Raw genomic sequence first — 21,660 nt, forward strand, 5'->3', positions numbered from 1 at the left:
AGTGTTTCCGAAAAGTAACTCGTGGTCTCATTTGATTGGTGGGACGCTCGTCCAATGAGCCGCGGCCATCTGTGCAGGGCTTGCCACTGTTAAAAATACTCAGGTTACGTTTCCTCCAGGCTTTATTAGCTCGTTTCACCTCAAATCTGCTCTTTTCCCCTCCCTGGCCCCGGTGAGAAGAAGCTGCCAACATGAAGCTAGCAGTTGCCATCCTCACAGTTTTTGCATCGATAGCTGTCACTATTGACGCCACCGTGTACTTCAAGGAACAGTTTCTGGATGGAGGTACAGTAACTTTGAGCCTATTCATGTATTCTTGATCTATGTTTCTATGGTTGTGCTTTGAGACTGACGGTTTTTAACAGTTGGTAACTTTATCTTGAGTCTTTTTAAGAAAATGCTAATTTGACATTTTCTTGCTGCATTAATTCAACCCATTAGAATAGGCTAGGCCACTTAACGTGTATAAGTCAACTGAGAGACACTCAGGAATGCCTAAAGTATTGCAAAACAGTAACCTTAAAATCAAAGTTCTGATATTATTTCTAAAAGCTAACAGGTATACTCGATTTCGAACGAGTTGACAGTGACACCCATGTGCACGAGTCCAAATATTCTTTCGCTTTTGATATTGATGGCTTCCACACTGCTGTTGTTACGTTTCTTTCTGTTAAAACGGCGTAACGTAACTGCTCGATGTACAGACACTGTTCGAATAAAAGCAGAAGTTCGATGAAATGGGTGAACAAAAAGGGCGACAGAAGCTTTGGAAACTATCCAGATAAGATTTTAGTTATATTTACTATTGAAATTATGGACTAAATTGGTATTAGTGCTGAATATTATGCAAATGAGACGCCCCTTCATTCACTCCTATCCCCCTTGTCATTCTTAAATCCTCAGACAGTTTTAAGAAGTTGTCTACAAATTCAGTGCAGCAATTTTCTGTATATATGTATGCCCATAGGCAATGTAATAACTTTTCATGTTACATTATTATAACAAATGTATACATTTGTGTGTTTCAGATGGATGGCAGAGCCGCTGGGCTGAATCCAAGCACAAGTCAGACTACGGCCAGTGGAAACTGAGTGCTGGAAAGTTCTATGGAGATGCTGAAGCTGATAAAGGTAATTCCTGTCACCTAGACGATGCCCTCTTTATCATGCAAATGTAGGTGAAAGAGGTGTGTCTATTTAAACTCCCAGTACAGCCACAGGCACTTGATTGCAGGTGTTCAACCGGGAAAAACCTGCCAAGGAGGCCCTTTGGCAATCAACTTTTCATGCTTGACATGTTTACTCTGTAGAAAGTGGTGCCTATCTTTAGTGAGGTGCATTCCTTAATAAATGTCCAGTGGAATTAGCACAAGCCAGTTTTTACTCCGATATGGGTGAACCTTTAGGGCTCCTGGCATCCTGGGGCCAGTGTGCTGAGATCATGAAAGCTGAGTTATATCCCTTAACCCTACAGCAACTCCCAGAGTAACCGAAGTAACAAACACAAGTCATTTGTTGCTAACAGATGTTGATTTTCTTCACTGTCCCTACCCCAGGTCTCCAGACCAGCCAGGACGCTCGCTTTTACGCCATGTCGGCCCGCTTTGAGCCTTTTAGCAACGAGGGGAAGCCCCTGGTCGTCCAGTTTACCATCAAGCACGAGCAAAAGATTGACTGCGGAGGTGGCTACGTTAAGGTCTTCCCCTCTGACCTCGACCAGAGCAACATGCACGGCGATTCAGAGTATTACATCATGTTTGGTGAGTCATGCTGGACCTGTAGAGGCACTGAAGCCTGCACACGGCTGTTTTAAGAGAGAGCGCTTTGGTATTGCTACATTCGTAAAAAAAAAAAATTCGACCTTTGTCTCCAGGGCCCGACATCTGTGGATACAGCACAAAGAAGGTTCACGTGATCTTCAACTACAAGGGCCAGAACCACCTCATCAAGAAAGACATCAAATGCAAGGTAGACGCAGCATAAAACCTGTTGAAGTTGTACGATTATAACATGGGTTTAAAGATTTTTGCTCACTCTAAACATTTTTTTTAATCTCCAGGATGACGAGCTGACCCACCTGTACACGCTGATCCTCAACCCAGACCAGACGTACGAGGTGAAGATCGATGGTGAGAAGGTGGAGTCTGGCTCCATGGAAGAAGACTGGGACATGCTGCCCGCCAAGAATATCAAGGACCCAGAGGCCAAGAAACCCAGCGACTGGGACGACAGGGCCATGATCGACGACCCAGAGGACACCATGCCTGAGGTAGGACGTCAGGGCCCTGTGTGGATGGCTTGAAGATAATTTAGATATACGGAAGCCAACTTAAAAAAAAAACCAGAACAATCCAGATTTATATGATTCATTATATCAAAATGAATTGGTTGTCAACTCAAACTAAGTATTTGCTTTCAGAATATGACACTCTCATCTCCATATTTTCACAATGAATACATCTTCAAGCTGAAAGGCATGAATGAAGTCATGATGAATGACAGGCGTGTTGTAACAATGAAGGGTACAAGAGAGGGATATGACTTTACTACAGGCAGTGTGGTTGTTAGGGGGAAATACACACACCACACCAACTATGACTATCTGAGCTGCTTAACTTAATTCTAGAAAAAAACTGTATTCGTCCTCTATGCTACTAGCTTAAAATTGAAATGAGCCTAATCATACCAAGGATGGATTTATGTAAAGAATAAGCTGCTGTCTGTTGAACATTATGGGGGAGACTACTACCTGATCAGATAACAAGTTTTATTATAGAATTACTAAGATTTCAGACCGGACCCTCAATCACTGGAGGTCCTTAGGGGGGCAGGGGGGGAAAAGACACCCCATAAAATGAGTCTTTGAATTCTCTTATTAAAATCACTTTTTCTAATATTTGTGTACATTTTTAGAGAAAAGAGTAAAGAAATTGTAATTCTAAATGCGGTCCCTCTAAAATCACACTGGACACAACCCGGGGCCTCCAAGTTTTTAAATAATTACCTATAAAAACTGCTATTTGGATGTTGTATAGTGTGTATATCTATGTAATTGTCAGTCTGTGTCATGCTTGAGGGCATGTTTTTGTGCACACCCAAAGTACATGCACAATATTTAGACTCAAGTTAAACTGAAGTTAAATGGATTGATACAGACAAAGAGAGAACAGTATTTTGTATTATTTGAGCAAGATTAATTTGTTTCATGACTCCTGGCTTTTTTCCTCTCAGACCCAGCTAACATTGTAGGGCAGAAAGAGAGAGATAATTGAAAATTAAAACAAATGCAAGACAGACAAAAAGTAGCATAGTGCTAAAGTCTGCATAATTACCATTTACAGCAAGGTGTAACAGTTTATTAGGAGCAATACTGAGCTGACAACTCTTGGGTAAACAGTTTTGTGACAGAAATGCCATATTGGAGATGCTAATAGACTGAGTTGCTGTGTGTAATTTAATACTGCAGAGGTAATCTGACCATAGCATCTGGAATAACAGTAATTTATGGGGACCGTTTGTTTCAAAGGATGGTCAGTAGAGCGGCTCATCTAAAGCGAAGTCAGACAGGTTAAAAAGCGTTAAACATACCATTGACAGAACGGGAAGTGTCATGATTCGATAAAAAAAGATTGAATTCCTAGCTGTGGTCCCTGATATGACAGGCTAACAAAGGCTATTTTCTATCAAGTTATTGATCAGAGCACCCATAACACTTAGGAAGCAATTGGTGCAGAAGTGATCGTTTTGTGACTTGGTTCCTTGAATGCAGTTTTTGTTCATCTTTGGCGAACTGGTCTTGGATAACAGTGAGCTTTTATGAAACAGGGAATGTGAGAAAAAAGTCAAAACCGTATTTAGCAAGCACATTATTTTAAGGCTGACAATAGTTCCCATAGAATCCATCGTAGTTCGGTGCATAATGTTATTACATTGTGTTGATACAAGAAGATATGAGTGGAAGCTCTAATTCTGCTGTCATTCAGGATTGGGAAAAGCCTGAGACCATCCCTGACCCCGATGCCAAGAAGCCTGACGACTGGGACGAGGACATGGATGGAGAGTGGGAGCCCGCCATGATCAGTAACCCAGAGTATAAGGTATACACACAAAGTGATTTGTTCAGCACTGGAAATCCTTCAACCTGTGTCGGGAGAAGAGTAAGCGTAGTAACGGGGGTAATATTCATCTGGTTTTGTCTATACAGGGCGAGTGGAAGCCCAAGCAGATCGACAACCCCAACTACAAGGGAGCCTGGATCCACCCTGAGATCGACAACCCAGAGTACACTCCTGACGCCAACATGTACAAGTTTGATAAGATTGGAGTTCTAGGTCTGGATCTGTGGCAGGTAATGACTGTCAATTAAAGGATTGAGCCTAAGTATACAAGAAGACTTGCTTCAACCTGTGTGGTAATGTCCAAGATAACGACGTTTTGTGTGTTTGATCAGGTAAAATCTGGCACCATCTTTGACAACTTCCTGATTGGTGATGACATCAAAGAAGCAGAGGAGTTTGGAAAGGAAACCTGGGGAGCTACTAAGGTAGGATGACCTCACTGCTTTTGGAATAACCTAGTAGTTACTTTGTGTTCTAAACAAAACAATATATGCGTTAACTTTTATCAATAAACTTAGCTTTTGTTTTTTATTAAAAAAATTATGACAAATGCATATACAACTAATTGAACATGTAACTTGCTTGGACCAGAACACTACACGACTTCTCAACAGAATGATGGTTACTGATAGCTCTCCATTAATATTTAATTACCTCTTCATTCACTTAAACCCTCACATTTCTCTGAAGCATTAGACAAATAAAATCAAATAAAAAGGAATTATCTCATTGTATCACAGCAGTGTTTAGCTAACCAGCTACAATATAAAATAATAGCAGGCTAACGGCTAATTAAAGCTAGCATCGCTAGCTATAGGCAACATATTTATTATGCGGCAACAGAGAAAGTACAATTTTGGACTACTAAAAGCGCATCCAGATAATTTGCCCTTTGCTTGGGCAGTGAAACAAATATTCCATCATTCATTTTAATTAAAATTTAAAAAACAAGTAAAACTAAACGGTTGCTGAAGCTCAGCCGTCGGTCCACTCGTATTGATTAACATGAATCCCATTTAGTAGTAAGATTGTATAAAACAATTAATAATACTTTATGCACTCCACATCGCCTCCAACTCCAGTCCAGCAGTGGCTCAGTAGTCCAGCAGTGGCTCAGTAAGTAGGGGCATGTACTGGGAATCGTAGGGTCGCCGGTTCAAGTGCCTGAACAGACTTGAAAGAGGAGAGGTCCCAGTTCACCTCCTAGGCCCTGCTGTGGTTCCCTTGAGCAAGGCACCGGACACCTCAAATCCCCCCTCCCCATTGCGCTGCACAATAGCTGCCCACTGCTCCTAGTACTAGGATGGGTTAAATGCAGAGGACCAATTTCACTGTGTGCTCTGCTGTGTGCATGTATGTGACAATAAAGAGGGTTTCATCCTCCGATTCTCTAACTAGTGCTTAACATCAAAACATGTTGAATAAAAAATAATAGCTTAAGAAATGCCACCCTCGTTCAAAACTCACAAGCACTTTGGCAAGTTGTGGCATGAGATACAAAGTGCTTACTTTACCACCATAAGTTGCATGATCCGTGTTCGATGGTCACGATTGGTTGTTTCCATGAACAACTGAATGGAGCATCACTTAAAATGTAGAGACCACAAGGAATTGTGGGACGGTATTATCTCCTTTTTGTTTTGTAAATAATGTGTATCCAACAAGGGAAGTGTTAAAGGTCCTTTTCTATTATTATCTATAAAATTAAAACACAAGTCATTTCACTGCATTAGGAAGTTAAAATGACCATTGGACCGCAACCCAGGTCAGATTTCCAGTAGCACTACAACCTTGCTTGGGTGCTTTTAAATAGCTGTTTGGGCTTGCCCGGCAAAGCACATCAGGGAGGTGTTGTTATAGAATCAAGGAAGTCCATGTGCTAGGTAATGACACACCTGTGTTAAAACTATGGCAACAACTTGTCTTGTTTTCCCAACAGGGACCAGAGAAGAAGATGAAGGAGGAGCAGGAGGACGTAGAGAAGCAACTGAAGGAGGAGGAGGAGAAGAGCAAGAAGAAGGACACTGGAGATGAGGAGGCAGAGGATGAGGAAGATGGCGAGGAGGACGAAGATGAAGACGAGGGCGAGCAGGACGAGGAGAGGGACGAGGACGTTGGGACGGAAGAAGACGACGTCAAAGAGAAGGACGAATTATAGAGGAAACGCGACAGACTCTGGCCTTTCATACAAGCAGCCTTTTATTCAGGTCTAGGGGTGGGGGAGGGCGCCGGTGGGGTCAGGTCAGATTTCTTTTTTTATTGATTCCCTTGTTGCTTTTTTTTAGCTTTCAAATTAGAGAAGAGGTGAGGGTTTACATGTTGTTTTTCCTCCAGTTTGTTTCTTCTTTGGTTAAGAAATCGAATGTGATTTACATGGTGTGTGTGTGTGTGTGTGCACTCACAGAGCAAATTCACTTTTTTTATTTCCTTTGTCGGGTTGTCCAGTAAATTGAGGGTCTGATGTTTTGCGTTATGCACTTTTATGTCTCATTTATGATGCCTCATTTTTTCTGAAATGACCCCCTTCATTATTTATTTAATCATTACATTGATTTCCCCAAGTCTCCAAAGCTCTGATATGGGACATACCTGCTTTCTCCATGTGTGTGTTATGTGTGTTTGAGAGTGAGACTGCATAACATGAGCTGTGATGTGTACAATCAAATGGTCTCATTGTTGTGAATAACTGTCCTTTGGATGCACACTGTTCAGTTGCAGTGAATAAATGAAAGCCCTCTCTACCAGCTCATGCCTGTTTTCAGTGGTAGGGATCAGTCTAATTTCAGGAGGTGTTTCATAGATTGTGGCAAACAAATCGCACAGTATACAACCTTGTCTTTACTGGGCTTTTTTAAAAAACATTTTCATTATCTGTACAGACATGTTACCAACGTTTTGGATGCACATTTCATTCCTTTGTACTAATACTTCACAACATTTAAGATGTACATTTTATACTTTTACTTCACTATATTTAGTTGACACTTGTAGTTACTTTTACCATAAATACTTTTGTTAATATGATATATATTGACTATTTTACACATTATTTTCCAAAATGTGCTCCTTATTGACGAATTACAAAATTAAAAAACTCTTATCTATTTTAACAATAATAAAATCTTTATAAGAGGGATTTTGCAGTGAGAGCTTTTCTTACTATACTTTAGTACATTTAGCTGATACTACTTCTGTACTTTTATTTAAGTAACATGTTCAACTCGGGCTTTTACTTGTAATGGAGTATGTTTAGACTGTAGTATTAGTACTTTTGCCACCACTGATTTTGCTGCCTAATTTATCTCAACTCTCGCGATATTTCCGATAGCCCTTGAAGGCGGCATCGTGTCGTGCCCTGTCTCGGCAGCAGATGGCGTCCTTGCCCCGCCCCCCTCCTTACGCTGCTCTGAGACCGCTGAGTCACATACATTAGCCAGAGCCAGATAAATTGATACTGTGCGAAACGAGGGGCTACTCTGGAGAAATTGCCGTTGTGTGTACACTGACTTTGAACCAGCTGCCTCTGACACCGCTTCGAAAGATGCTGATAATAACACTGAAGACCCTCCAACAGCAGACGTTCAAAATAGAAATAGACCCAGAACTGACGGTGAGTAACGGTAGAAGTTAACGGGGCTGAAGTAAACACGGTCAGGCCAGCACTCAAGACTAGTATAGGGGAATGTTAGCTAATGTAGTATAACACTAGCCACGTTAAAGGCTGCTCAACTCTTTAAAGGATATGGCTATTTTGCTTGTTTTGAAAAGTAACGTCACGTCACTGGGACAAAAATGCAGTCAGACAAGTTAGCAAACATGCAGGACCTAACTGAGTTCATGTAAGGTAATGTAGCTAGAATGTGCGAGGGCAAGGCGGACATTAAGCAGGTGTCCCTTCAAAGTAAAAGGGTAACATGATTTGCAAGAATATCAAAGCACACCATGTACTCTCTAAAAATAACATCGTAACCAAACCATTGTTATTATTTACCCCACAATACAGTAAAATAGTCTTATAGTTTGTATGACTTGTCGTTCTTCTTATTGATACGATACAGAGGTTTTATTCACACACTGACCGGATATGTTCTCTGTACTTTCTGGAGCTTGACTGTGTTTGACTTGTTACAGTGGCTCCCCATGAATGACGAAGCAATATTTCACACTTACTTTCTGTTAACATTGTAAAGGAAAGGTTGATTTGTAAATGTTTACATGACAAAAAAAACGTATTTTCGAATAGTTGTAATTATATAGCAATTAACCTGGAATATTTTATATTGGGTGTATTAAATGAATTCCTGTAAAGCGTGATCATAATAACAACAATGCACGTTGCATTACACTTCTGTAAGTTATAAGGATGTCATTTTTGGCATAAAAACAACTAGGTATTGTTTTGATGCCGATCCTTGATGACCAAAATATGTCTGGACAAACATCAAAGTTTATGACCCATTACTTTTACACATACGAGGATGTTTTTATTTGGTTTAAATGGTCCGTACATAGACACAGCAAGAGGAATATGTTGTAAAAGGTAGCACCAAAAAAAGTGCAATTTGAAAGACTATTATAAAAAAGAGAGAATATTTACACAAATATAAATAAAGAACTAAGTACAGTGAAATACTTAAGTATGAAGTTGAGATCTGTGCAGTTCCATTCTTCCTGCCCTTTGTACAATAGTGCAGTTGGTTAGAGGCTAAACTGTGTTTTGTTCTTATGGTAGTCTGGTATACGCAGTGCAGTGAGAATATAGTTGCAAAAATCTATATTGTCTATTTTTTATAAAATGTGTTTACCCTTTTGTGTTACCCTTTGTGACAGTGAAAGAAAGATGATGTACTAACAATGCCTGTTTTTAATTCTCCCAATTCGTTTTTTAAAATGTAATTCTTCCAATTGTACTACTTACGCACACAAGTAAACACGATTCCTTTTGTGTGTCAGGCAATTAATGATATGGATATACAAAAAAAAAAACTAAGACACAGTACGCAGATAAACTGATTAAAAAACAAAATTGAAGTCTTCCCCCTCCATCTGCAGAATACAACAAGTGTAGCCAGCTTCTAATTAAAGAGAGATAGGATAAGATGTACTTTATTGATCCGAAGGAGCGTGCAATTGGCATGATGACTGCGGGAGAGTCCATCAGAACTGTTGCCTGTGAATTGATTGTTCATTTCTAGCAAAAACAAGTGTTGCTTTTATATTTTTGTTTATTAGACAGTCTAGACAGAAACCCCACTATACAAAGAACCAGGCGTGATTGGAACCAGGTTTTGGTCCGAACACTTATTCTCTGGAGAACATCCAAAGTAACACACTTAACAACATACCGTGTGATCGTATGACATTAGCATCAACAACCAACACTCAGTGACAGTGTAACATTTGGAGGTAACTCTCCCACTAATATCCTTTCATTCTTTTTTTAGGTGAAAGCCCTGAAAGAGAAAATAGAGAAGGACAGAGGGAAGGATGCATTTCCTGCTGCAGGACAAAAACTCATCTATGCAGGTGAGCCTGACAACACATATCTAGGAAAATGATTGAAAAGTGACACCTGTGTTTGTTGCGTTAAAGGGAAACTGTCATGTTCTCAACTGTGTCAGAAATATTTACTCACTTGCTATTTCTGCTTGAACGTCACAGGCAAAATTCTTAATGATGACACCCCGCTGGAAGAATACAAAATCGATGAGAAAAACTTTGTAGTAGTCATGGTAACGAAGGTGAGTAATCAATGAGTTGTAAACATTGTGATTTGGTACGGCCCCTATTGAAATTTCAAACATTAGAGTGTACGTAAGGGGTAATGTGCAGTGAGATGGTCATTATTGAAAAAAGAACAGGGCCCGACGCGAAGCAAATATATGACGACCATTCCCATGCTCTATATTGTGTGACAAGTTTTGGGGTTGATTCAAATTGCTCCACAGATTATAGAATAGTTAAAATGGTAATATTATTCCTTTCATAAACCCACATCAGGACACCAAGATTCCCTACCCAATTGTAAACATGTAGTGAATTATTGTGAAAGAGCATCAGGCTTCTTACTATGAATAGCTGAACCGCTTATGTCTGTTCCTTACTAATGGTAACTTTTTCAATTCAAAATCAGTACACCTTGTTTTCCCTTTTTACTAACACTCTCTATTCAGAACAGGAATAACAAAAATGTGAACCACGCATTAAATGTGTGACGTGGAAAATCATATATACATACATGTATTTATGTCCATCTTATCTGATATTTATTTCACCTTGATTTTAAGGATAGGTCTCATTGAGCCACAACATCTAATTATTATTATTGTTTTTTTACATGATGAGTGGGGGTAAAATGACATGTAATTCAACATTTCATGACACCAAGAAATTAATTAGCACCAACAATTACTAAATGAGATACCATTTAACTAAATTTAAGTTTAAAAAGTTTACCAGTTAATGGGAGAAATATTAATATAGAAGAGAACAACAGAGTAAATGAAACGGTTTTCTTTAAGTTATATTTCATCCCCACTCATCTTTTCAAAACAAACAATGCCTTCCTTCACAAACTGACACAAACACACACACACACACACACACACATACACACACACACACACACACACACACACACACACACACACACACACACACTCACTCACACACACACACTCACTCACTCACTCACTCACTCACTCACTCACTCACTCACTCACTCACTCACTCACTCACTCACTCACTCACTCACTCACTCACTCACTCACTCACTCACTCACACGACAAACACGCTTGAGATGTTTAAGTGTTACCCGATATGTTTGGATTTCTTGTGGCTCATCTAATTTCGGTTCTATATTATGTTGAATTGTTTTCATTGTTTATTGACATAGTTTTTTATATATTCAAATAATATTTCATCAACATTTTCCATTTGTAAAAATCCCTTTTTCAAGAGAGTCTTGACCCAAGATAGGTAACAGCTCAATTACATACAATTTTAAAACATATTGTCACACAACAAGATCAGCCGAAGCATTTACAGACACAGCGGCCTGTTTCAAAGTCAATAGTTTGCATGCATGGTCATTGACAAAAACAAGTGTGTAAGAACATCTTGAGCCGTAAACTGATTTTCCTCATGGATTTTACTTGGCTGACATTGCCTTTTGTGGTGAGTCTGCACTGTGTTCTCCTCTGATATAAAGAATGATATGCGTTACGATGCCACGGACAGGGAACTGTATCCAAGAGAACCGCCTGGTTTGGTAGAGAGACATGAATGCAGTGCTTCTACCTCTGATCATCACACCTTTGATCACTTCTTATGTCTTTTTTAGCCTAAACCAGCCCCCCCACCACAAGCAGCCCCTAAGCCAACTCCCCAACCAGCAGCGGCTCCAGCACCATCCTCCGCCGCAACATCCGTGCCTCCCACACCCACACATTCAGTGTCTGCAGCCACACCTGCCCCACAGTCCGCGCCTCCCTCTGAATCACAGCCCCCAGTCCCAGAAAACACCTCCCTTGCTCCTGTTGAAGCTCCAGACTCAAGTACAGCCTCAGCTCCAGCCCCTACCCCAGACTCTACTCCAGCTTCAGAGGCTGTGCAGACGGCCCAGGCCTCAGCCCCTGCAGATCTACCCCCCTCTTCTGCCAAGCCAGAAGAAAAGCCAAGAGAAGACCCTGAGGAGGAATCATCCGCCACGGCACCCATCTCCTCCAGGTTGGAAAGAACAAATGTTAACATAAAAATCATATTTATTGTAACCACACTGAAACCTCATCATTTACTTCAGGCGTCTGTTCCCCTCAGAACAACATTTAGTAACTATGGGGATCCTGTAACGTCTCCTCTTGCCCCATCATCATGTCCAAACATTTATTTCTCCAACACTTAATAAATAGCTGCAAAACTAGTGACCTTCCCCTCAGCCCTAGCTGTTCTGTGTGTTTAATTGTAATGCACACATGATAAATGAAGGTGGTGCACATCATACATGTAGGCATTGTCGCTGTGAGCTTCTAAGCACTCAGCAGCCTCACAGAGCTATGTAGACTTCTCGTGTTTTTACCTTAGAATGTCGACTTAATGATGTTTTTGTTTATTCCTCTCAAAGCCTCATTGATGAACTGGATCTCCTTGAAGAAGCAGCTTCAATACTTGGTAATACATCTGAGATTTCCATTCCTTCTGTGATACAACAGTAACATTTTTATCTTAGTGCCTGGATTCATTTTGGCTTTTAAGATAGTAAGAAAAGGGAGAGTAGCAAAGGGCTACGGGTCGAATTCAAACCCATGGCGCTTTGGTAACGACTCATGTGAGCGTGTGCTTGACAGACAAGTATTAGAGTAGTAGTGCAGCTGGATAAACAGTAATATGCTGTATGTGTCCTTACATTTACAATATTTAAATCTCCTTAATACAATCCTATTGAAAATCAGACTCAAATTAAAACCAATACAAAGTGTCCGTAAGAGGTCCACAGCTGAATGATGACTATTTGGGAAATTCCGCCAGAGATACACTGTGCAAAGCTTTTTTCCTCCCACAGTCTTTTTTGACAAAACACACAAACACAAAGATGTCTCTCAGCTGTGACTCAGCGTTAACTCAATGTTTGCAAAGCTTGTTGGGAAATGTGTTTCATAGAACAATTGTGACCCTTTTCCCCTCTGCTGTACCTTTCCTCATGGTTCCACAGTGACAGGTCCAGCCTATGAGAACCTGGTGTCAGAGATCATGTGTATGGGTTATGAGCGGGAGCAGGTCGTGGCTGCGCTCCGAGCCAGCTACAACAACCCCGACCGAGCCGTGGAGTATCTGCTCATGGTGAGGATTCAACCAGACACTGTGGATTTCTTTAAACCGTCTGCACCGCTGTGTTTAGTAAGTGTCTGTAACCTGCAGGGTATCCCAGAAGCCACTGAGCTGCCACCTCCAGAGCCAGTAAGACAGAGTGCTCCCGCCAATCCCCCCGCCCCGGCTACACAAGAACCACAACCGCCGCCACCAGCCCCAACCAGTGAGAGCACACACTCTTATTTTAGCAGAATCATTTTGTGTCTTTATTTAGATTTTATAAAATATTTCCAAGACAGCTATAACAAGAAAAACAGCAATGCTAATGCACACGCAAAAAAACATGATAGAAATGTTAATTTATTTCATGCATTTCTTTTTTATTTAGTTTATAGAAATGCTATTGGACTATTTCCTGACATGGACGTTGTTGCAAATTCATTAGCTGGACTGCTCCATGGCAACAGTGCATTTTTGTGTATATTTCAGCTTCAATTTGAACACGTATGACGATCTGTGAGGTCTTTATTATGCTTAACTATTCAGAAACAGACTTTCATATCTGGGTTTTTGTCCATAAAACATCTTCCAGAAAATGTACTCTCACCCACTGAACAGCCCTTCCCCTCCTTAGCAGGGCCAGTGTCTGGCAGCCAGCCCCCCTCTGCTGGGGGGGGTGCTGTCCCCACAGGGAACCCTCTGGAGTTCCTGAGGAACCAGCCTCAGTTCCAGCAGATGAGACAGATCATCCAGCAGAACCCGGCCCTGCTCCCAGCCCTTCTGCAGCAGCTGGGCCGAGACAACCCGCAGCTGCTGCAGGTAGCACACACACACACACACACACACACACACACACACACACACACACACACACACACACACACACACACACACACACACACACACACACACACACACACACCAATAATGGGGATTCAAGTGTGTCTGATTTTCTTACAGTACGATCTATCAAGTAAGGGATTATGTGCAGTAAGCAGGTCATTAATGAAAACAACCCCAACAGGGTGAGCAGGATCCTGGCGCGAAGGGGTTCCCACTACACATTATCCTGATCACATTATCTTGACTCAAAATATGAATTTAAAGATGATTTTATTGATTTAGAACAAAATAGTATGTTTGCGTAGTCATAATTCAGAGCATCCTTAGCAACGCTCTACTATCGAAAAAGAGCATGTGCAGAATCTAGTCTTGACATTCACAATTCAGAGGACATTTCTGAGTATTGTTTTCTTCTGATGTCCTTCATTTGAAAGTAAAAATATGGCATGTTAGCCATTTGCCTATTTTTAGATTTTGTACTACATTATTCTTTACAAGAAATGTTCTTTTAACTGTTTTATTGCTACTTCAGAAGCTATTTGAAGTCAAAACCACAAAATAGCACACATTTGAATCTAATGCAAAATTCTGTTCTGAAAGCATCATCACGCAATAGGAAAGTGAAATCCTGCATGATGCAACTTTTTAATCCAAATACAAACAAAGTATACAGCTCCCGAAAGAATAAAGAGACACACTATCTCTACATGTATGGCAGCCATTCCAGTGTCTGTTTAATTCCAACACAGAAAATATGTCAGTAGTTTATAGAATACAATAAAAAAATCATCAACATCATTTTACTAAGTCTAATTTAAATTGTTGGAATGATCAGATTTCCGTCCTTTTTGCTAGGGAGAAACATGTACAGTGGGGCAAAAAAGTATTTAGTCAGCCACCAATTGTGCAAGTTCTCCCATTTAAAAAGATGAGAGAGGCCTGTAATTTTTATCATAGGTACACTTCAACTATGAGAGACAGAATGAGAAAACAATCCAGGAAATCACATTGTAGGATTTTTCATGAATTAATTGGTAAATTCCTCTGTAAAATAAGTATTTGGTCACCTACAAACAAGCAAGATTTCTGGCTCTCACAGACCTGTAACTTCTTCTTTAAGAGGCTCCTCTGTCCTCCACTCGTTACCTGTATTAATGGCACCTTTTTGAACTCGTTATCAGTATAAAAGACACCTGTCCACAACCTCAAACAGTCATACTCCAAACTCCACTATGGCCAAGACCAAAGAGCTGTCAAAGGAGACCAGAGACAACATTGTAGACCTGCACCAGGCTGGGAAAACTGAATCTGCAATAGGTAAGCAGCTTGGTGTGAAGAAATCAACTGTGGGAGCAATTATTAGAAAATGGAAGACATACAAGACCACTGCTAATCCCCCTCGATCTGGGGCTCCACGCAAGATCTCACCCCGTGGGGTCAAAATGATCAACGGTGAGCAAAAATCCCAGAACCACACGGGGGGACCTAGTGAATGACCTGCAGAGAGCTGGGACCAAAGTAACAGAGGCTACCATCAGTAACACACTACGCCGCCAGGGACTTCAATCCTGCAGTTCCAGACGTGTCCCCCTGCTTAAGCCAGTACATGTCCAGGCCCGTCTGAAGTTTGCTAGAGGGCATTTGGATGATCCAGAAGAGGATTGGGAGAATGTCATATGGTCATATGAAACCAAAATAGGACTTTTTGGTAAAAACTCAACTCGTCGTGTTTGGAGGAGAAAGAATGCAGAGTTGCATCCAAAGAACACCATACCTACTGTGAAGCATGGGGGTGGAAACATCATGCTTTGGGGCTGTTTTTCTGCAAAGGGACCAGGACGACTGATCCGTGTAAAGGAAAGAATGAATGGGGCCATGTATCGTGAGATTTTGAGTGAAAACCTCCTTCCATCAGCAAGGGCACTGAAGATGAAGCGTGGCTGGGTCTTTCAGCATGACAATGATCCCAAACACACCGCCAGGGCAACGAAGGAGTGGCTTCGTAAGAAGCATTTCAAGGTCCTGGAGTGGCCTAGCCAGTCTCCAGATCTCAACCCCATAGAAAATCTTCGGAGGGAGTTGAAAGTCTGTGTTGCCCAGCGACAGCCCCAAAACATCACTGCTTTAGAGGAGATCTGCATGGAGGAATGGGCCAAAATACCAGCAACAGTGTGTGGAAACCTTGTGAAGACTTACAGAAAACGTTTGACCTCTGTCATTGCCAACAAAGGGTATATAACAAAGTATTGAGATGAACTTTTGTTATTGACCAAATACTTATTTTCCACAATCATTTGAAAATAAATTCTTTAAAAATCCTACAATGTGATTTCCTGGATTTTTTTTCTCATTCTGTCTCTCATAGTTGAGGTATACCTATGATAAAAATTACAGGCCTCTCTCATCTTTTTAAATGGGAGAACTTGCACAATTGGTGGCTGACTAAATACTTTTTTGCCCCACTGTATATTAGATGAATGGCAGTATTTATCTTGTCTGTATTTATCACACACAGCAGATCACGCAGCACCAGGAGCGTTTTGTGCAGATGTTGAACGAGCCAAGACCTGGAGACACGGAAGGGGAGGGAGCCGAGGGCCAGGGGCCGCCACAAACCAACTACATCCAGGTCACCCCCCAGGAGAAGGAGGCCATCGAGAGGGTCAGTTACCACTCTGTGTTCAGTCCCACTGAATTGACTTTTCTGTAAAATTCCACAACTTGCTCTATGCACAACATTGGTTGCTTCTTGCTACAGTAATTAAACCCATGCTAAAGTATTTAGAGTGCAGCCTTACCAGCAGGGTTGGGAGGATTATTATAGAAATATATTCTGTTACAATAAGTAGTTATCTTTAAAACAAAGTCATCTGTAACCTAATCTATCATCATTGAAAGTAATGTAACTGTTACTTTCCGTTACTTTTGAAAGACATCAATATCAAATGCAATCCAAATGAATACAACAGCAAATAAATATCAATACTTAAATGTATTCTTTAAGACAACAGAAGAATGTGACCTTAGAAAAGAAGAACCAGATACTGAGTATATAAAATGTGTCCTTTTCTGCTCAGAGATTTTTATTCAAAGAAGAAAACAGTCTTTCATGAAGCATATTCAGGCAGCAGCCTAAACACCAACAATGAAACACATGAGCACATACTACAGTTTAAAAAAGCAGAAATCAAATCAGAGCTGACAGAAAATGCTTCATATTAGTTTAATACGTACAGTTTTTCAACAAACACTATTTTATGAACATATGGATTCACCTTAAGAAAAGAAAGGGAAAATCATAAATCACATTCAGGCAGTAGGCATACAGATTCCAACTTAAAGTACAGAACAGTAAAAAAAAAAAAAAGAAATCTGCTTGTTTGACAAGAATAAGAAAACGCTAACTAAACAATACTATATGGGTCAAACACAGCCACAGTAGTTATAGACACATCAGGTGATGGCTTCACTCATGAAGTGTTGTAAAGTATTTCTTAATATATTGTTATTTTTAACTGTAAGCTAGTACAGTTACACTTTTATATCCTAATTATCCCGTAACATGTAATCCATTACTACCCAAGCCTGCTTACCAGTAACTGTTTCAGACGACCTTTCTGTTGTGTGTGTGTAACCATAGGTGGGAGAAGTACTCAGATCTTGTACTTGAGTTAAATTAGAAGTACCAGTGTAGGAATACTCTGTTACATAGTAAAAGTCCTGCAATCAAAATGTTACTCAAGTAAAAGTACAAAAGTAGTAACATCAAAATATAATTAAAGTACCAAAAGTAGTCATTATGCAGATTGGTAATATCAGAATAATATCTCTGATACGTTTTATAATTATTGATCATTAAAGTGTTCTCAGAGCTGGTAAAGGTGCAGCTAGTTTTAATTACTATGTATACTACAGGGTAGCAGCTGAATTTACTCCAGGTGAAACTAAAGTCGGATTTAAGGACTGATTATACACTGCCTGGCCAAAAAAAAGGTCACACTCTAATATTCATTGGACCCTTTAGCTGTGATTACGTCACGCATTCGCTGTGGCATCGTCTCCACAAGCTTCTGCAATGTCACAACATTTATTTCTGTCTTGCATTAATTTTTCGCCAAGATCTTGTACTGATGACGGGAGATTCGGACCACTGTGCAAAATCTTCTCCTGCACATCCCAAAGATTCTCAATGGGGTTCAGGTCTGGACTCTGTGGGGGCCAATCCATGTGTGAAAATGATGTCTCATGCTCCCTGAACCACTCTTTCACAATTAGAGCCCGATGGATCCTGGCATTGTCGTCTTGGAACATGCCTGTGCCATCAGGGAAGAAAAAACCCATTGATGGAATAACCTGGTCATTCAGTATATTCAGAGTCAGCTGACCTCATTCTTTGGGCACATAACGTTGCTGAACCTAGACCAGACCAACTGCAGCAACCCCAGATCATAGCACTGCCCCCCACAGGCTTGTGACCTTTTTTTTGGCCGGGCAGTGTAGTTCACATCATTAATCCAAATCTGAAAAGAAGCTAAAGATATTAAATACATTTAGTGGAGTAAAAGCACATGGATTTTCCCCCGGTTTGTAGTAGAAGTACAGTATTTTAAGTAGCATAACGTGGAAATACTCAAGTAAAGTAGAAGTTGTACTGTACCTGAGTAAATGTACTTACCTGCCGACCTCTGTGTGTAACATAAATGTGTGTTCTGTTCCAGTTAAAAGCGCTGGGCTTCCCTGAAGGCTTAGTCATCCAGGCTTACTTCGCCTGCGAGAAGAACGAGAATCTAGCAGCTAACTTCCTGCTACAGCAGACATGGGACGACGAGTAACCCGACATACCTGACACTTCACCAACAGAGGGCAGCAGAGTCCATGACAGCCAAACACAAGGTCCATCAGGGAGGAGCAAGAGCAGGAGAGGAAGGGCATATTTCTGTTCTCGCCATGGGACTGATGATGAAGGGGGGTGAATGTGACGACATGCTCAAACTGTGCCTCACTGCTGCTATCATTACCGCTGCTGCTTGTACCCAGTGATCATACTGAGAGAACAGTCTGCATCACCTTCACAAGAGTCGCCTATAGAACATGTTAAACTTACTCTGCTGTACATATACAGTGCACACTCCACAGGGTGCATCTGTTGTGAATATATTCATGACATAAATGGGAATTTGCGAACCCTCCATGTTGGGTTTAACTGGAAATGTGATGCAAACTGTTAACTGTTTGAGAGCTAGCATTGCTTTATATTAAAGTTCAGGTCTGATAGTTTTATCATCATTTATTGTACTTCTTTAATACTTGGTTAAAAATCGTATGCAGTTAAAATATCACAGACTCCAAATAGCACAAATTCTGATGTAGTGTAGATCTTTCATAACCAGTCAGAAGTTGTTCTGTGGTTCTATCCAAGGAAAAGGATAACTGCAAGGGGATTGAAAAGGTTGCAAGAGTATTTAACTACCAAAAATAAAATAAAATGTTTAGACAATAACTACAAATTGCGACTTACAATTAATAAGTCAAAATAAGATCTGATGTTGTATTTAACACATTTTAACATATTACTTAAAGGGGCCCTATTATGCTTTTTCTTGTTTTCCCATTTTTTGTGCATGTAAATGGTCGGCAAAGGCTAAAATCCCAAAGTTTATCTCCCACACACTCCCCCCGAAACACTTTGACTAACTCTCGTTACATAGTGACATCACTATGTAACACTCACAGTTCTATTGGCGAGCACTCCACCACATTGTACGTATTACGCTAAGGGGCGGGACATCTCTAAGTGGTTGACCAACAGAGCCACCCAGCTAACCAATCAGAGTGGACTGGGCTGTGGTTTCAGACAGAGGGTGAAAAGAGGTGCTGCAGCACGGGCAGTAAGAGAAAAATAAAGAGCTTTTTGAACATTAAAGCATGATAACATATCACAGTAGAGGCACAAAATACAAATATGAACCTGATAATAGGGCTCCTTTAATAAGAAATACCTATTATATCAGACTTGATTTTGAGATACTTTCATTGGTTTGACTATATTTATTTATTTTTTGATCTGTTGTTGATCCTTACTTTTTCTTTTATTGTGGAAGAAATTTGGCTTATAAAAACGAAGACATTTAAAGCTTGGTATAATCTGTCTCCTTGCACTCTATTTAAAACATAATGAATCAATTGTTCAGTGAAGTCACAGTATATGATGATTGCTTGTCGTCCAAATTATGTGTGCTGTAATGTTTTGTCAGAGAAGGAAACACTGAGCTTGAATTGTCACTAGGGTTTTCTTGTGTGGAGAGTTTGTTTTTCTTGAGTTTGGTTTTTTATTTGAAGATGAAAGAATTTGAAGATTGATCATGATGTGCAATATAGCATGTTTTTAGCATATTTGATTCTGAAAAAAGAAAAGAAAAGCTGTGTCCTTAAAATTGTATTTGTTGGAATGATCAAATATAGTCCATTTTTAGCATTGCTAAATTTGCCTTGGTTTTTAAAGACTTCAACGTGTTTATTTTTCAAATGGAGTTACATAGTTTACAATAAAATGTGTTGGATAGACAAATGTTGTAGGATCCGTGATCATAATAACAGTTTTGATTATTTATAAGTAATTGTTTCAAAAGTGGGCTAAAGGGAATTCAAATAAGTGCTGGATGCCAACACCATTTTTAATCTTTCAGCATGTATTTTGATGTCTCTCCTTTTAGTTGTCCTTATTGTGTTTAAACTGGACATTACTGGAGGTTCTGTATTATATGGTAAATGGGTTATAAAACTGAAAAAAATGCACTTTACTGTGACATATGCTGTTATTAATGCTGGACAATATGCTGTTGTTGCATGAGATGGTTGCAGGTATTTATAGCATGGCAGTGGGTTGGAACGAGGAAAGCAGCAGTGTGATGATGCTCTGATCTCAGTTCTCAGTTGTTTTTTCTTTTAGGTTTACAAAATACAACTTTAAAGACACAACCTAAGGTATTGCTAAATAGTTGTGGAAAACTTTTGTTAAAGCTTTGTGTAAAATAAATGGCTTTTACAAAGCGGCTGTGACAAGTTGATTGTTTTATTATGAATGTTCTATGTGCAAGAATGAATGTAAGCCTCACACCCACAGTGTGTGTGTGTGTGTGTGTGTGTGTGTGTGTGTGTGTGTGTGTGTGTGTGTGTGTGTGTGTGTGTGTGTGTTATGCCTCTTTCAAGGAGGGTTTGTTATATGCATGTCAAACATAACAGTACCAAACAGGACTAGGTTTATTCTACGGACTATGAAATGAACCGGTTCCAGCATAACACTTACAAAAAAATAATTTAAACTCTAATTTTGTTTTATATGTGTGCCGGATTAACACATTTACCCAAAGGATAAATACAAACGTTTAAGAGGGTGTGTTTAACATGTCCTCTATATAATAAAGATTCAGAATCAAGAACAGGTTTTTTCCCCCCAATAATTAGAATTGGAAATGTACACTGTGTTAAATGTCTCTAAATATTTTCTTATAAAACGACATATTTATGTTGGTAATAAGGTTTATTCTGAGCTGTGTTTCAAACACACTGGAGTGGCTTTAAGGCTTTCGATCAGAAAGATTTAACCAAAACCATTACTTTTTCCTTAAATAAACCTGCTAGTTTTGTTGGACAAACCTAACACAATTTCTGGCATAAAAACCTGACAGCTAACTCCTCCTGTTTCAAACAGTTGATATATTGTATGTTATAAGAACTTTTCTATGTTATAACAATTTTCGTCTTGCTTTAATGTCTCTGCACCTATGTTGTTTCTTTGCATTTAAACATGTTCACGCATGTAGGCCTATGTCTCTAAAGGCACAACCTACAAAAGCAAAACCACACAAGGACATGTCTTACTCCCAGCTGA

The 21,660-nt window shown here is 40.0% G+C and overlaps 2 protein-coding genes across 3 annotated transcripts; both read left to right on the forward strand.

The window, feature by feature from the left end:
• The first annotated feature begins 28 nt into the window (after positions 1-28).
• LOC134869287 (calreticulin-like) lies at positions 29-6,861 on the forward strand. The gene is made up of 9 exons (XM_063890800.1): positions 29-285; positions 1,029-1,130; positions 1,556-1,759; positions 1,873-1,967; positions 2,059-2,268; positions 3,983-4,096; positions 4,204-4,347; positions 4,450-4,542; positions 6,057-6,861. The coding sequence occupies exons 1-9, from the start codon at positions 192-194 to the stop codon at positions 6,273-6,275; spliced, it is 1,275 nt and encodes a 424-aa protein (XP_063746870.1). The 5' UTR covers positions 29-191; the 3' UTR covers positions 6,276-6,861.
• A 251-nt stretch (positions 6,862-7,112) lies between these two features.
• On the forward strand, positions 7,113-20,821 carry rad23ab (RAD23 homolog A, nucleotide excision repair protein b). Of its 2 annotated transcripts, none has more exons than XM_063890797.1 (10): positions 7,113-7,727; positions 9,562-9,643; positions 9,779-9,858; positions 11,461-11,846; positions 12,241-12,287; positions 12,829-12,956; positions 13,035-13,149; positions 13,561-13,745; positions 16,285-16,431; positions 18,488-20,821. In XM_063890797.1, exons 1-10 carry the CDS (start codon positions 7,659-7,661, stop codon positions 18,599-18,601), a joined length of 1,353 nt encoding a protein of 450 aa, XP_063746867.1. In that variant the 5' UTR covers positions 7,113-7,658; the 3' UTR covers positions 18,602-20,821. The 2 variants fall into 2 exon arrangements, with proteins under 2 accessions (XP_063746867.1, XP_063746868.1); XM_063890798.1 differs by having other exon boundaries at positions 13,564-13,745.
• Positions 20,822-21,660: the final 839 nt, after the last annotated feature.

The sequence above is a fragment of the Eleginops maclovinus genome, chromosome 9 (genome assembly GCF_036324505.1).
Source record: "Eleginops maclovinus isolate JMC-PN-2008 ecotype Puerto Natales chromosome 9, JC_Emac_rtc_rv5, whole genome shotgun sequence".
Classification (NCBI taxonomy): domain Eukaryota; kingdom Metazoa; phylum Chordata; class Actinopteri; order Perciformes; family Eleginopidae; genus Eleginops; species Eleginops maclovinus.

Excerpts from the sequence above, each read along its gene's own strand:
- LOC134869287 (XM_063890800.1), top strand. The coding sequence starts at position 192 with ATGAAGCTAGCAGTTGCCATCCTCACAGTTTTTGCATCGATAGCTGTC. Across the intron at positions 1,131-1,555 it reads AGATGCTGAAGCTGATAAAG|GTCTCCAGACCAGCCAGGAC; the intron begins GTAATTCCTGTC and ends TCCCTACCCCAG. Across the intron at positions 1,760-1,872 it reads AGAGTATTACATCATGTTTG|GGCCCGACATCTGTGGATAC; the intron begins GTGAGTCATGCT and ends CTTTGTCTCCAG.
- rad23ab (XM_063890797.1), top strand. The coding sequence starts at position 7,659 with ATGCTGATAATAACACTGAAGACCCTCCAACAGCAGACGTTCAAAATA. Across the intron at positions 7,728-9,561 it reads AAATAGACCCAGAACTGACG|GTGAAAGCCCTGAAAGAGAA; the intron begins GTGAGTAACGGT and ends TTCTTTTTTTAG. Across the intron at positions 13,746-16,284 it reads ACAACCCGCAGCTGCTGCAG|CAGATCACGCAGCACCAGGA; the intron begins GTAGCACACACA and ends TATCACACACAG.